Source organism: Bidens hawaiensis, unplaced genomic scaffold (assembly GCF_021521415.1).
Source record: "Bidens hawaiensis isolate Kalapana, Puna unplaced genomic scaffold, B.hawaiensis_p1.1 tig00004599_1, whole genome shotgun sequence".
Lineage (NCBI taxonomy): Eukaryota > Viridiplantae > Streptophyta > Magnoliopsida > Asterales > Asteraceae > Bidens > Bidens hawaiensis.
In genome coordinates, this window is record NW_027491280.1 from 545,847 (window position 1) to 562,873 (window position 17,027).

Consider the following 17,027-nt stretch of genomic DNA (forward strand, 5'->3'; position numbering starts at 1 on the left):
AAATAATCCACGTGCAAAGTGGGGACTAGGCCTTAGCCGGCGTCCAGAAGGGAGGCTAAGGTCTAGTACCCGCTTTACATGTGTATTATTGTTTTTCTTTTCTTAGCGTTTCATCTATATTATGAATCGTATTGCTTCAATGCTATATATAAAGTGTCTGTCACTAATTTTATGCACCATTTTCCATTAATTTTATAAAATTGTTCCAGATGTGTGTTTTAAAAATAATGCATACAGGCACAAAAAGGTTGTGAATCAATATGCATGTCATGCACACATTTCCCTTTTGTTTACTATGAAAGATTTAATCCTTGTTATACACAATTGTTATATCATACAATAAAGAATATACTGGCTACTATGATTAGATTGACTCTTTTTTATCATCAAAAATTTAGTTTCAAGAACTAATTTGGTTCATAATAATGAATCACACACAGAAGTTAATAATAAAGACTATCAACATGCTTAATTCAAGTGCAAAATTTCACCAAAATAAATCAAAACGCGTTAAATTTAATCAAAACATGCCAAGGAAACAAAAGATCAAATCGATAATGGCAATGCGTTCAGAGGAGTCATCAAGCTGATCATAATCACCAAATTGCTTCTGCAAGCTATTCAGTCTTATGCAATTATAAACTTTATCTTGTTTCATGGATCAACACTACAGACTACAGTAAATAAAGAAGTTTATTAACTGAGTGAACTAGGAGCATGTAATCTTTTTTATTGCTTCTTTAACTAAATGATTAAGGATCAAATGCATACAAGCTAGCACAGATAAGACGTTCGAATCTTGCTTCCACCGGTTTCCTACCATAACTTCTCAAAGGTCATCTGATAATGACTTTTCAATGGTTAAAGGAAAAAAAAGAAACAGAGAGAAACTAGTGGACCAGAGTTCAGTAGCCATGAACATAGACAAAAAGTAGGAATTTTTGCTCTAGGATATTGACTTTTACAATGTCTATGACACATGAGAATTCAAAGGGCTGGCATTGTGTTGATTTCCATTAACTCTAGCCTCCATTTGAGCCAATCAGATAACACTTGATGTGAGCATAGGCCATAGAGATTAGACTTGTCCCAGGCAACTGAACTTCATTGACCCTGTGTTGTCTTAAAATTAATATCATGTGGAACATTGCATGTGCAATGATAAGGACCTTGTTCATGTTCTTGGAAAACTTCATAAATACCAAGTGAACGGACGCAAAAAGGACATGTATTTCATGTTTTGAAGACGTCAGCTGCTTAGTTTATTTTGCGTTTTCACTAGTCGTATCAAATTGCATTCAATAGAACACAAACGCCACATTGTAGTTAATTCCCAACATAAACACTTTCTTGTGTGGCTGGTGGATAAACGAACTGATCCTCTTCTGGTTCCGCTCTTGACTTAGCCCGGCCATAGAACGGAACATGAAATTTCCAACATCCAATGCCTTTAAAGTTTTTATTATTGCATATATCTTGTTATTATTAAAGGATGATGTTGGCTTTATAATTCATTATGGCAAGGATAACTCTATAAATCATGATAGGATCACTTTCATAAATATTTTATTAATGCTATAAAATTTTTTGAGGGATAGTTCACAAAGATCAAAGATCATCCTTTTATAAGGACGGACCGTCACAACAAGCTTATTGAAACGTTATGACTCTTCGTGAAAGAGTATAACTGTGGCGCTTATGACTATAGATATAGTTAAACAGGTAAGTCAGTGAAAATTTATTATTAGAAACCTCTTCAACACTAATCTAGTTGCTACTGATGACCAGTTACCTTTGATTAGTAGTAACTAATTGTTATTGACGCATATTTCCCACAAACCGATTTGGCACCGCACGGTAGTAACTTACTATTGTTGATTTTCACTTATAGTCAATTATGGATGGCCATTATTGATAATCAATTACGGCTGATTATCAGTTTACTTGCAAGTTTCCACCAGTCACGCCAATTCAACCATGGGTGCCCCGCTCCCTTAAACCTTCGGGCGTGTCAGTTCTTGAAATTGTAATAGTATCTTAAAAACGTGTTACGTGTACTTTACTTTGTTTTTAAGTAAATCACAATTAATCAAAATGGCTTGATTACCATAAAATCCTCATTTCAACTTACAACCCAACACAAATGTGGCATACTAACATTAAAGAAATCAAATGTGGACTCTACTTTAAATGTAAGATTATTGGTAGGGTAGCTAGAATCGATCCTATCATTATTCATTTGTAAAACATGCACAATACCTTTGGTCCTCAATGTCGGTAGAGAAGGGTTTTTTCTTAAATACTTAAATCAAGTAGAAAAAATGAAGTCATCCATTCCTAACTGCAGCCCAAATTGCAGGCATGCAACTACTACATCACCAATTGTACGTGATGAGCTTTTAAAAAATCCACATGCATTGATACAACACAATAATAAAAAGCCGCTGCCCGCCTGCAGCAGGGTTTAGCAACGAGGCAGCAGGTGGTTGAAGAACCGTGTTTTTTTTTGGTGGTGGTGTGTGTGTGTGGGGGCAGGGGGCGGGGGGGTTAGTGTTAATCCTTTTATAAATATCGTAGCTAGCATTTAGCCGTCTATGCACAATAAAATGTAACTTTCTTTTAACAACAATTTTCTAAATTTTTCAGAATACTTACACAATAACCTGTATTCTGCAAAATTTGAACGTTCAACCTTTTGGTTGTGAGGCAGACGCTTTAACACCACCTAGATGTCCCATTGAGGACAATAACAATGTACTTTACATCACGGGTCATAAGTTGGAGCCACGTACTCTCTGACAAGTTCATGACAACGCAGGTCCTTAGTGATTCAAAAACTCCACTCTCACAAATTTATATCTAGAGAAGAAAAATACATTGTGGTGTATTTTCAAACAAGGAAGATTATCATACACTCTTTCAAAGGAGTAGACTACAATTAAAAATGGATATAAAATATAAATATAAAAGACCCATACAACCACATCCGAAAGTGATAATACCATCTTCTGCTAACATTTGAGGCAAATAATCAAGAACTGCTACAATTCACGATGAAAGGTTTTGTGAAGTTGATGAATTCAGAAGTCCTAATTCCTAGTTTTAGATCGATCTCGCCACCACCTAGGCAAAAGTAGTCAGGTTGAAGCTTCACAATTGCTTCATCCAAAATAACCTGCCATTTTTCACCCCAAAAAATAACTAAGTATCATAAAACACATATATTGATGTACCCTGAAAATTACAACATTCATTTTACAAATATTCAAACTAAAATTAGTTGATAGCTGATTACCGGGATGTCTGTTTTCATGCCAACACATGTAACTCCATTGTGTTCAAAACCAGTCAACTTGTGTGATATGTCTTCGGGAGCAAGTCTTACTGCAAGGCCAAATTAAAATGAAATTAATGATCATGAGTCATGGCACAAAATTAGAAACAACTCTGAACCAAATCCGAAATTTTCATCTGAAGGAGGTATCATAAATTTACAACATGACAGTTAACTATTAACAAAAGATGTCACTTACAGTTGAATCTCTTTTTGGGTATCTTGCCATTGTTGAGTGTATAAAGAAAATTTTTTACAGTATCAGCACTAAAACGAGCAGTATACTGCAGCAAACAGATATTGAAAAGATAAGTTAAGAGCAGTGTGGGTTGCATTATTGCCAACAACGACATGAAAAACTGGAATAAAATAGTACCTGAACGACAACAACGTAGTATTTTGAATTCTGGCGGTCACTGCAATCTGTAATGTCAGATGCAGCTTGAGTATTTACCTGTAAGTAACGTAAGTATTAATATACAAAATTATGATGCAAAGGAAGCTCTGAAAACCTATTTGACAAAGACTTGAATCCACTGTGTAATGCAATTTTATTTTTGGTGTCAACCTAACGGTCCTCAGTAACTAATTATGTGTGCAGACAAGCCGAGCTGCTCACGAGCTACTCGAAATCGGATCGATAAAAAGCTTGAATCAAGCCGAGCTTTTTCGAGCTCGAGCCAAGCCTGAACCTGAAACAAAGCTCGTTTAGTCATTGAGCCAAAGCTCGAGCCTTGTATGGGAAGCTCGTTTAGGCTTGTCAAGCCTTAACGACCATTGTGTATTTTTAAGTTTTGTCTCAGGTGGTGTAAGTGTGCCGAGCCGCTCGTGAGCTACTCAAGATTGGCTTGTTAAAAACTCAAATAGAGCTGAGCGTAAACGAGCCCGAGCTTCACATATCGAGCTCCAATCGGCTTGCAAGCCAAAATGAGCTTTTTATTTATATAACTATTATTTAATATATTAATATAATAATATTTGTTATGTATAAACATGTGATAAAAATAACTAAATATTAAATAATATATCATATTATCTACAGAAATTATAATTACAAATATATACGTAAATTACAATATAATTAGAAAAATAACAAACGGGCCAAGCTTGAGCTCGAGCTTGACAAACTACCCGTGTGCCGAGCTCGAGCTCGAGCTGTAACTATGGCTCTTTTAAGATACTATACGAGTTCAAGCTAAGGTTAGTCTCGTTTAATAAAAATATATAAGAAACATATATAAATTAGATAATAAATAACAAGCGAGCTGAGCCTGAGCTTAAAAAACAACTTGCAAGCCAAGCTTGAGCTTTAGAAAAAGAGTCGAGTTCTCATTTACAACCAACCCTATAAGTACAATACAAATTAATAAATTTTGGTCAAACACCAATACCACTTAAGATAGTAACTGATAAGTTCACCTAAATTAGCAATTTCCTCTATAACTCCCAAAATGCACAACCATTTAGGGCTCAAAATCAACACACAACAAATATATTGATATTAAAAACTGAATACAGTTAAATACTAAAAAATTAGTAATACAACACCAGGACAATGCTTTTGCAGAGATGATGAATAGAAGCAGCGGCCAGAACGTCTCTTCGAGCTTCTAATGACCAATCGTAGTAATCCGATGGAACGCGTTTGAATGCGAAGTCCTTCACGCCGCCGGCAACGAGGACGGCGGTTCCGGTGGTGGAATGTTGTTGAGAATTGTTGGATTCAGGAAGGATTGAGAGCTCCAGTTGTTTGATTTTGTTGAGGATTTGAACCTGTCGACTCTCTAGGGCTGCCAATTCTTCCATCTGGTTTGATCGTCCGTTAATCAGCTAGCCTAGGTTAAGGCTGGGTCCTCCCGTGTAAGAACCCAACTATTTGTGTTAAATAAACAAACAAATTCCTTATGTCTGTTTATTAAAAGTTACTTTCATATATTTTAGTAACATTTTTAATTTTAGCATATAGGTTTAAACAAAATTATTAACTTTAAAACGAAGATATGCACGAGTATAAAGATATATGTAAATTAACGTTTGAAAATGAATGTTAAAAAAACACAAACTAGGTAGCTAGACCGAATTCGTTTGACATGCCTGATTCTCGGTTAGCCAAATCAAATATTATATTACATTGTTTATCTTCGTTAACCATTCACAAACAAGTTCATTTCCCTTTTTAAGGAACACGGACAAGAATTTTTGTTCGGTTAGGTGTCGTGAATTATTCGTTTGTCCAATTAAAGCTTAACGGACAAATATGTGATACTAATTAAATTTAATTAGGTACTATCAGAGCAACTTAGATACTAATCATAAGAGTTAGTGCCATTTTAGTACCTGTGGTTTGGTCAACTACGCAACTTTAGTACCTATTCTTTATTTTGTGCAAATGACTACCTCAGTTTCAAAAAACTTGTAATTTTAGTACTTTTTCCTAACCCCGTCTAATTTTGTCCGTTAAGCCAGGGTTAATTTGGTAATTTCCTACTTCCTTATTTTATTTATTTTTTCGTTCTCTTCTGAAAATTTTTCACTTTATATCCTTTTAACATCCCTCCTTTCTCCACCGGTCGTCTATGGATTCCGACCACCGTGCTGGAGTCCGGCGACCTCACCTGCGAATTAGTTCACTGTCGACACACGAATTCCTCTTCCACCTCCTCCCTTCAAAACTCAAATCCTAACCCTAACCTACATTTATAAAAACCCAACTTTACATATAAAAAAAAACACCCCCGCTGCAGATCTGGAAGCTCCGGAAAGTCGCTCCGTTAACATACCTGAAATCAGCAACCAAACCACTGTTGCACCTTACCAGAACGTCGCTCCATTGATGCTCTCATATTCGACGACGGTGTCCGCAGCAGATCTGAAAGCTCCGGCCATTTGATGTTTTCTTGGCTTACCAGAGGATAAATGATATGTTGCTGGAGATACTTTGTAAGGTGTTTTACAAAAAGAAGAAAAAGATTTTGGTGCTGGTGGATTTACGGTGAGTTGAGGATTGGAAAAAAGGAGATTATGATGGAGTTTTGTTGTTTTTTTGTTGTGGTTAAGTAAGGGGACTTGTAGTGTTGTGAAATTTGGGAAATTTGAAGGGATGAACTAGGAGTAGATTGTTGATAGTGTTGCGTAAATCCATGACTGGTGTGTTCGATTTGGGGCTGGTTGACCTTTGCCGAAAAACCGATCGAGCTCACCACCACAAACTGAAAGCTCCGGCCGAAGCTATGCTTTTTAACAGTCCATTATCTTACAAGAAAACAAAAAGATAAAAAAAAATAACAAAATTACCAATTTACCCATGACTTAACAGACAAATTAGACGAGGTTAGAAAAAGGTACTAAAATTGCAAGTTTTTTGAAACTGAGGTAGCCATTTGCAAAAAATAAAGAATAAGTACTAAAGTTGCGTAGTTGACCAAACCACAGGTACTAAAATGGCACTTAACTCCTAATAATAATGTTTTTAACATGTGACTACGTTTTTTAATGTAATTACGTTATGATGTCAACTTTTATATCTTGACTTTAAAAATCTTACAATAAGTTACATTGCCCCCAAAAAGTTATCCAAACGATCCATGTTCCATTCATCCCAAAAACATCTTAATGAATAAAACTGAATTGGAGTTGGTCAGTTGTATTGTTTAAGTTGGATCCAATGTTTGGACTTTGGATTCTTGAGAGTCGGATATGAGACTAAGATTACCAAAATCCGCCGTGGTTTGTAGTAGTGTTGAACTGGTGATTGTTAATTCAAGTTACAGAACCAGCTCTACATCAAATCCTCATGGTACAAAGTACAACGTGCTCACTTATGTATTTCGTATTCAAAAGGTCTAAAACAAGGTTTTTAAAGTAAGAATAACAAGAAAGAGTTGTGATCAAACCAAAATCTTAAGGCCTTCCTTCTTTGGTGCTGGGGTCATGTTCTTGTTTCCAGGGAAAGCAGCGCGTGAAACATTAACGAGAGCCTTGAAGCTGTATGGTTCATGCATTGACAGCTCAGACAGAACCTTCCTGTTTAGTTGGATGTTTTCTTTCACAAGCCCATGCATGAAGTTACCGTAATTTACCTGAGATCATTAACCACAATTAATCAACCATGACCAGTATATACATGTATGTGATAAGATAAGATAAGAAACATAGCATACACCGTGTACGCGTGTGCCAGCATTAATGCGTTCTATCCAAAGGGAACGCATGTCACGCTTCTTGTTACGTCTGTCTCTATAAGAATACTGAAGTGCCTTTTCTACCCTTTCTCTAGCGATCCTGATGCAGTTCTTCGCTCTTCCTCTGAAACCTTTGGCTAGCTTAAATACTTCCTTCTTGTTCATCTTTCTTCACTCTTACTTTACCTATATTGTTGTCACATAAACAATTAAATTATCAACTGTTACTATTAAGCATGACTACATGATAACCTAATTCAAAGCATTTAGCATAATATTGAATGCGTTTATTTAATAATGAAGTGTTTGGATATTACAAACCGAAACATACGGATAACAAACTAAGCATTATTAGGCTAGCAGAAGGTTTGATTCGTTGAAACAAACAATCAAACACTTCGAGTGCAGACAAATGAACGTGTCTACATAGACGGAACACTAACTATAGTCCAACGGCGGAAATTATGTACAACAGATCACACATAAATTATACAAAGCAGCAGTAAAACATGTATTAAAAAAAGCATCTATACAGCGATAAACAACAAACTAGCTGATATGCAGCATTAACGAGCTATGGTTTAAGGTGTAAACCAGCCGAGCCGTGCCCGATCTCAACGGCTCGTTTTGACTTACGAGAGCTTGGCTCGTTTCAAGCTCTGTTTCAAAAGCTCAAGCTTGGCATGTGAGTCGTGTTTTCAAGCTCGAGTTCGTCTTGTTCAGTATTTATCAATTATTATATTATATATATACTTTTTATTATTTTATATGTTGAAAAAAGCCTTAGACGAGCCTAAGCTCAGCTCGAGCTAGTGTGCAGTAACTTAAATGAGCCAAAGTTAGGCTCGAGCTTTTGAAATTAGTACATAGAAGTCCAAAATACTTAAAAGTTAACAATATATAAGGCTCATTAAGGCACAGCAAGCCTAAACAATCTTTTTCATACATGGCTCGAACTCGGACACAATAAGTTTAGTTTTATTTGAGGCTCTGGCTTTTGAGCTTTTTAATTCAATTTCGAGTAACTCTAGGCATTAAACACTCAAATTAAAAAAAGTGCATAGCATAATAACACAATAGCAACATATTACATGTACTACATAATTTGACGGAATCAAATGTAGTCTAAATTTCGTTATCCCTAAATAAAAACTAAGAATAAAAAGATGTTACCACCAAACAGAAATCAGACTTCGTATGTTCTAGGCTTTAAGAGCAGTCAATCTTAGCAAATGAAAGAATCACAGGTGAGACTTGAGAGGTTGTGTTTCGGTTTTGAGTTAATGGGCCGGTCAAAGTTGGGCAGAGGCCGTATGGGCCTTTTTGTCTTTTACCCGATTTAGAAGTGGGCAAAGAACCCGGTTCCGTACAGTGTACCCAACCAGAAATGTGACCAGGTTTCAGTTCCTCTAGAAAAATCGTACTCCAGGACTAGTCAGAACAGTTTCACCTATATCCGGTCAAAACCTGGATCGACCTGGCCAAAACTTGATAAAAACCCAGAAAACCAGTCAAAAACCAGACCATACCCGGAACAGGTTCATACCTGCCCCAGTTCTTGACTTTTGATGAACATACCCGAAACCAATTCCTGAAAATACCCGAATTGTACACCTATAATCTCATTCATTGGTTATAGACATGTAAATGAATCGAATGTTAGACAAAGAGTCCGTTTCTATTAGACTTTTCAATAAACGAACGGACATGAACAATTTCTCTTTATTCGTTAAGTTAAACCCCCCGGAACGAATATATGTTGAGTTCATTAATTTATATCCGTGAACGTTCATTCGTATAAATTCGTTCTCTTATTCTTTATGCAAAACTCGTGAGCACTCCACTTTTTCCATTGATTCTTTCACTTCACAAAGATCGTCTTTTCATGATCAAACTCTTTATATGTACTAGTGTGCTTGTCGGTGCCTTAAGTACCTCGCCATTACTAGACCTGATCTCTCTTATGATGTGAATCAAACAAGCAATTTTCTCCTCCTGCCCGCTACACATTTCATTTTTAATTCATTAAACATATTTTGCGATATGTCAAGGAACCATTTCACATGGTCTTATGTTTGATAGACTAGCTCGTAGACCGGCTAAAACTCACCTAGTGGGATACTCATATGTGAATTGGCTCATGTGTATTGAGACTCGACGGTCTAAATATGGCTACCTGATTTATTTGAGTGGAGAACTTGTTTCATGGAGTGCTAAAAGGCAACCAATGGTTTCTCGATCAAGGAGTGAATCCATATACCAAGCTATGCCTAACACACCTGCATAGATAATATGGCTCACCCGCCTTTTGCTAAACTTCTTGTTTTGCCATTGGTACGCTTCTATGTGAAGAGTTCCTTGTTCCTTGTCAAAATCTTGGTTCATATTAATGGGCCAAACTTATAGATATTGACTACCGTTTTTATTCGGAAACTTGTATCATCTTATTGTCAACCATACACTATAATGCTATATTTTTTCCAACCAAGCTACATATGGCTCAAATCTTCACTCTTCACGAAGAGTCTTCCTCGGCCGCTATTTAACAATTTCGGGGCTTGCTATGTACAGGTTGGTCACCCACCGGGGGGGGGGGGGGGGGGGATCAAAGCTTCATGTAATATTTTGTTCAAATTTTGTATATTTTAAGCTAGTTAAGATTACAGAAAATAAGTTTTATCAAACTCCTTTAAAAGGATTTGGTGTACACAATCCAAAACCAAAATACTTATCAATTATACATTTATATGAGCTAGTTAACCAGCGAGCTGATCATGGCTCAAGCTCGGTTCATTTGCAACTAGACTAATCGAGATCAAGTTCTTTTTTTAAATTAGTTTCTAGTCACGAACAATTTGAACAAGTTTACAAGAAAAAAAATCATCACTTAACTTGATAATTGATAATTTGATATCCATAGGTTATGACAGCATTTAAAGCCGCTTTTAAATGAGATCAAATATTATAATCCATATACTCATTTGACCACATTTACTAATTGTGGATGCGATCTTGTTCTTAACCTTTACAATACTAAACGCTTTGTTGTATCGGACCTGTAGGAATCTTTTTCTAGTAAAAGCCTCAATAATTGAGGTCGTCGGAACTCTAGAACCATCGTCGGAGTCAGATGATGGTACTCAAGTGGTGGTGGTTGGTTGGCGGAGAGTCAACTGGTGTTGGCGACGGTGTTCAGGTGGTGTTTTCCAGCAAAAAATGTGACTTTTCCAGCCAAAAACATTTTTCCATCGACTTGTAACTAATGGTGTTAGGACTTTGTTAGTCGTGGATCGTTAGGAACAAATACGTTAAAAATTGAGATCGTCAGCAGCCAATTCGTTAGTTGGGACCGGCAGTGACCAAAAGACAATAATTAATATTAATAAAAACCAATATACCTTTTTACAACTATGCTAAAGGATATTGCATCGTTCTATAGATTCAATTATTTTTATAAGAAAGAAGTTCTCGTTTTACCCCAATCCATCTTGAGTTTTTTTTACCAAAATAGGGTGGGTGGAAAATTTATTTACTAAAATGAGTGATTTTAAAAGTATTTATCAAATTATGTGATTCTTGAAAACCCTATTTTTCTCGCTCCTACTTTTATTGGATAAAAACAATTTCTTTACAAAATTTTTATCTAAAATAAGATAAAAGTATAAAAAAAACTGAATTGAAAAAAAAAATAATATACATGCTTATTTCACCTTGTTTTCTTCAGATGATTAAATATTAAAAAAAAGGTGTTTTGAAATGTCGAGTTATTGTAAACGGCTTACCAGGTGGTGCAAAAAATGATACAAAAAACATTTTTAAATTAAAAAAAAACTTATGTTGTTTCTAACTATGCGAAACGTTTATTAGAAAACAAATAATAAAAAAAACATTTTTAAATTGAAAATAAGGAATAGAAAAGCTCAACAAAACAAAACCTACATGATTCAAAATCGCGCGGGCTTTGCGAGGCTCGTTTACATATATATGATCGAGCTTTTTTCGAATCGACTTTAATCAAGCGAACTTTAAACAAGCGGCGAGCCACGAACATTTAAAACATCCCTATAGTTTTTCGAGCTAAGCCTTTTCTTTTCATTAAGTTAAAAAGACGTTTATTCGAACTCTCTTGATTGTTTTCAAAAAGTTTTTGAAACATATATAAATAATAGTATTACCATAACAAACATAAAACGAATGAGCTAATACTTTTCTAGAAAATAACTTAGTAAGTGAAAAGAATAAATCTAAGTCTAAAAAAATTGAATAAAAACGAGATGAGAAATAAACATGTAAAATTTATTTTTCAATTTAATATTGTGGCCCATTTAATTTGGATAAAAATAAAATTATAGAAAGTTTTTATACCCAATAAGGTTAGGAATGAGAAAATGAGGTTTCAAGAATCACCTAATTTGGTAAAATACTTTTAAAGTCACCCATTTTGGTAAATAAATTTTCCACTCACCCCATTTTGGTAAAATACTCAATCCATCTTTATATTCTCTCGATTTCTTCATTTGTACCCTCATGAATCCGTTCATCGTTTTGAGTCCCCATTGTGTTCTAATTTTGTGATTTTTCTCTTCCATATGTCTTAATTTCGTTTAAATCATTACAAGAAAACACATGTGTTCCAGATTCCAACTTTTTCGTGTTAAAATTATCAACCCTAAGTTGCATGCATTCTGAATCGTATAACGCAAACACGACACATTTAACCCATTTATCTATACACGTCAAGTGGGTTGGTGGGTAATAATCAAGTTACAAACGTGTTACATCGGTTTGATGAGTAACAAAGTAGGCTAAACTAGTTAAAATTGGGTTGGTGAGTCGACTGCTTAATTAAACATATTGCTGTAAACGGATTAAATATATCAAGTTGAGCATGACTAGTTTAATTAACCGATTAACCCGGACACAGTTTTATTAAACATGCTAAATATGACAATCTAAAACTTGTTTATTTTCACTGCCTAGCATATTCTGTGAAGGTTTAGAGATGCTTTTGTGACAACTGATCTTGTTGGCAATCCAATGCAATCATTAAACTTTGCAATCTTGTTGGCACGTACTTATTTAAAACATGACAACTAATCCCCAATTTTTTGTTCCACACTTTTAATTAAAAATGCACCATGATCGTCACTAATCAAATTAAATAAACATATTAAGCTCTTGTTTTGTGCTAATATTTAAATGAACGTCGCTTATCCACTCAATTATTCAAAGCTCCACATACTTGATTTATTCAATGGATATTGATTAATACTAACAATACTTAAATTAAAGTGTCATGTCTTATTAATCAGCATATTCTGGATTTAAATTGTATGAGGTGTTAATTGTTAATGTTAACTTTTTAATATCCAAAATTATACTTTGAACCATTTAGAAAAAGATATTTGCAATTTTGCATAGCTTTCATGAATCATGATAATTTTGTTTGTAGCGATGAGTTGGGGGGCGACAATTGTTGACACAATTCGAACCTGACACGAAGAAAAACAGGTTTTTGGTTGATTAACACGACACATTTAATAAACATGTCAGGTTCACGTTGACCAGTTTTAAAAACAAGTTGGTTCGGGTTGTCACGCATAAAAATGGGTTGAGTTGTTAACTCGTTTAATTTAAGTATATGAAAGTAACTTTATAATTATATTATATTTTTGTTTTTTATGTTTTCATTTTCTAGAAGAACACTTCCAATTTCCAATCAATTTTATTTTTTTTAAATATTTTTCAAACAATATATTCATATTAATCATCTAACTCTAAATGGGTTAAACGGGTTTATCTTTTGATCAACCCGGGAATATGTGTTTGTGTTTGTGTTAAGGGTAAACGGATCATGTTTGGATCGACTAGGATTTATATGTGTGTGCGGGTTATGGTTCGAATATTTGATAATAATAATAATAATACGGGCCGGGCACGGGTAACACATTTCAACCTGTCAACCCGCAGCCTGTTAACCGACCAACCAGTCAATTAGACAATATTGACACCTTTAGTGATAAGTGTTCAAATACCATAAATAATCTTTTTTTAATTAGTCTGAGAGAAAATATAACTCAAATATTATTAAAATACTAGGATATAACCCGTGTGTAACACGGGTTGAAATTTGATATGTAACAAAATGTATATAAACAATCATAAGATATCATAAAATTTACAAACAAAAAGATATCATATATCTCTATACTGGAGATATATAAAATAACATTGTCTACATATAAAGTTACTAATTAAATAAACTTAAGTTTATAACAAAAGTCATGAAAATATTAGATATTAACAGTCTTATACCAACATGATCTTCATAATTTCCGTCCTCCAACAAACCAATATAGAAAAAAGAAATAACATCATATAAATTTAATGAAATGCAAATGTTGTACTTGTAAACAAATGATAATTTTACATGAATTATAAGATATTATAACTTATTGAATCATATATAAAAAATACAAAGAATAACAAAAATAAATAAAAAGTTAACTTATTTTATAACTTATACCATTAGTACAATAATAAGCAAACAAAAGAAATTAGTCTCCAAATCAATAAAACAATTTTACAATGTCGATACAACAAAACTATTATCTCAATGTTGATTCAAAAGATGAACTCTATGTAAGAAATTTATTACACACCAATAACCGTAATGCTTATTACTCTAAAATAGTACCCGTGTTTATTTACACATCAATTTAAAACATTTATTACACATCAATGTTAAAATGTGTCAAAAGATGAACAATATTTAAGACAATTCTTTTTATAAGTATATTATAAAAATATGTTACAAAACAAATTATTATGACAATCAAAAATCTAAATTTAGTTTTTTATAATACAATAATTAATTGATCTTTAAAATAAAGTATTAATCAATATTCAATAACATATTAAGTTTCAATCAACTATAGTTACATATATTTGATTCCTAATATATATTATTCAGGAAATATGAAAAAACTTTCTCATTCAATTTTGTATAACTCTTTTGTAGATAAATTGTGTTAAATAATCATTGAATACATATAATAATAATAATCTTATATTGTTTTAATAGATTGTGCTTATTAACTTTATATTTATTTCAATATGTACCCATTTAACCCGTTTCCTTTGTAGCTATATATTTTTTTACCCATTTAGAGAATTGCATCTACTCAGGAGATTAAATTTTTTTTTATATCTCGTACATGCTAATTTGGCAGTGACGAAAATAGAAATTTAATTTTGTTTAAACTTTAAAATTATAAATAATCAATAAACATTTTTTCCTTATGGAATAACATGAATAAATTAAGAAAACATTCCATGTTCATTAATAGTTATTTTACGGAGAAAAAATGTATAAATTGAAGAGAACATGTGTTTTATTTTTTAGCAACCACTATTTGTTTGACAATTATGTTTAAATAATTTTATGCCTTATTATTATGTGTTTAAAAATATAATATTTAATGTAAATTAATGGTTGTCAACTTAAGAATTGATTTGAAGTCAAAACTTATATTAGGTCAAGAAAAGTATTATCCTTTTGTACAATAAACATGGTGATTAAAATACAATTTAAAACATATATTAGTAGATAATGTATTTGAATATGGTTTATGGCTATCTATGAAATTTAAAATGAATGATCAACTGTGCATTGTAAGTCTCTCAGACTTGCTTGGTTGCTGCAAATTTGAAATATTTCTAACAAATGTCAGACTGAAAATATATATATATATAGTTAGTAAATTTTCCATCTTAAAAAAATCCACTTTTGAATTAAATAACCTAGCGACTGATCCGTGTAATACATGAGCAGGAATTATAGAAAACGTAAAATATACATATATGTTTTGAATTTAAATGAGTTGTAAATGTTATATTTATAAGAACGGATTATTTTAGACGAATTATATGGTATTACATCATGAATATTAATTAAACGGTAAGTGCATCATTTGAAATTAAGTTATTATTATTAATTATTATAATTAAAATTATAATAACATACACATTTATCAAAATTAGAGTCAAGTAATATTAATAAAAATATTCAAATTCTTAACCTATTAAAATTCGGTTTTTGAAAGTATGGTCAAAGTCCAACTGTAAAAATTCGGTAATTGTTTAATAAAAAAACAATTACCTTATTTACTTTAATATTAAGTTTAATAGTTTCGAAAATTAATTTAGTCAACATATACCAAAAATATATGGATACTTTAATATTCAAACGACCTACCTTAATTCGTTTAATTATTTATTTATTTACTTTAATAGCTTTAATATTAGCTTTAATATTTGAACTAACAATACACAATTTTAAACTTTGACAATTAATTTATTTGTAAATATAAAAAGAATTAATTTATTTACTTTAATATTAACTTCAATAGTTTCGAAAATCAATTTAGTCAACATATAACCAAAATATATGGATACTTTAATATTAAAACGACTTATTTGTTTAATTATTTACTTATTTCCTTTTCAAATAATTCAAATGTGTTAGAAGTTACCTTAAATCATCTAATTATTTATTTATTTCCTTATTACTTATTTACTTATTTATAAATTATGTAGTATAAATTAATAACTTATTTATGTAAACTTTAATATAATTAGAAATGATAAATAAATGTGTAATTATAATATATTGTACTATAACAAACATATAGTAATTATGATATTACCGAGAAATCATGTCGTTTTTTACTCCGTATTATGTAAATTTTTGATTTTACATAACAACATCAATAAAACATCTAATTATTTGTCTTTAATTCGTTTGAATATTTCCTTATTTACTTAAAATTAACTTATTAACTTTAATATTTGAAGTAACAATATTCCATTTTAAACTTTGACAATTAATTTATTTTTCATATAAAAACAATTACCTTATTTACTTTAATACTAACTTCAATAGTTTCGAAAATCAATTTAGTCAATATATAACCAAAATAAATGGATACGTTAATATTCAAACGACTTATTCGTTTTAATAATTACTTATTTCCTTATTTACTTTTCAATAATGCAAATGTGTTAGAACTTACCTTAAATCGTCTAATTATTTATTTATTTCATTATTACTTATTCACTTATTTATAGATTATGTAGTATAAATTAATAACTTATTTATGTAAACTTTAATATAATTAGAAATGATAAATAAATTTGTAATTATAATATATTGTACTATAAATAGAAAACATATCGTGTTTAAATTTATCAAAACACGACATTAATTTTTTTTTTATCAATTTTAGTAAAATTATTATTATGTAAAATATGGATAAATATTTTAATATTAACTTGTACCAAAAATATAACAAATTAACTTATTTACTTGATGGTCAAAAAACATTAAAATTAAGTTTAATATTAACTTGAATATTTTCGAATACCAAATAAACTTATTCACTTTGACTATCAACTGATTATTTAGAAATAATTCAAATTAAATTAAAATTTTGTTTGTTTATAAATTAAGG

General features: G+C 31.9%; 2 protein-coding genes across 2 annotated transcripts; both read right to left on the minus strand.

Moving 5' to 3' along the window:
- Positions 1-2,918: 2,918 nt before the first annotated feature.
- On the minus strand, positions 2,919-5,161 carry LOC143627129 (uncharacterized). Its single transcript, XM_077097022.1, has 5 exons — positions 4,883-5,161; positions 3,711-3,788; positions 3,534-3,618; positions 3,296-3,384; positions 2,919-3,175 (listed from the first exon to the last, which is right to left on the minus strand). The coding sequence occupies exons 1-5, from the start codon at positions 5,138-5,140 to the stop codon at positions 3,032-3,034; spliced, it is 654 nt and encodes a 217-aa protein (XP_076953137.1). The 5' UTR covers positions 5,141-5,161; the 3' UTR covers positions 2,919-3,031.
- A 2,004-nt stretch (positions 5,162-7,165) lies between these two features.
- Positions 7,166-7,730, minus strand: LOC143627130 (uncharacterized). Its single transcript, XM_077097023.1, has 2 exons — positions 7,495-7,730; positions 7,166-7,413 (listed from the first exon to the last, which is right to left on the minus strand). The coding sequence occupies exons 1-2, from the start codon at positions 7,678-7,680 to the stop codon at positions 7,222-7,224; spliced, it is 378 nt and encodes a 125-aa protein (XP_076953138.1). The 5' UTR covers positions 7,681-7,730; the 3' UTR covers positions 7,166-7,221.
- Positions 7,731-17,027: the final 9,297 nt, after the last annotated feature.

What these genes read in the sequence shown, in the direction of transcription:
- LOC143627130 (XM_077097023.1), bottom strand. Translation starts at nt 7,680, where the DNA reads ATGAACAAGAAGGAAGTATTTAAGCTAGCCAAAGGTTTCAGAGGAAGA. An exon ending in CTGGCACACGCGTACACGGT is followed by an intron (nt 7,414 to 7,494) that starts GTATGCTATGTT and finishes TAATGATCTCAG; the next exon opens with GTAAATTACGGTAACTTCAT.
- LOC143627129 (XM_077097022.1), bottom strand. Translation starts at nt 5,140, where the DNA reads ATGGAAGAATTGGCAGCCCTAGAGAGTCGACAGGTTCAAATCCTCAAC. An exon ending in TCTGCAAAAGCATTGTCCTG is followed by an intron (nt 3,789 to 4,882) that starts GTGTTGTATTAC and finishes CGTTACTTACAG; the next exon opens with GTAAATACTCAAGCTGCATC. An exon ending in ACTACGTTGTTGTCGTTCAG is followed by an intron (nt 3,619 to 3,710) that starts GTACTATTTTAT and finishes TGTTTGCTGCAG; the next exon opens with TATACTGCTCGTTTTAGTGC.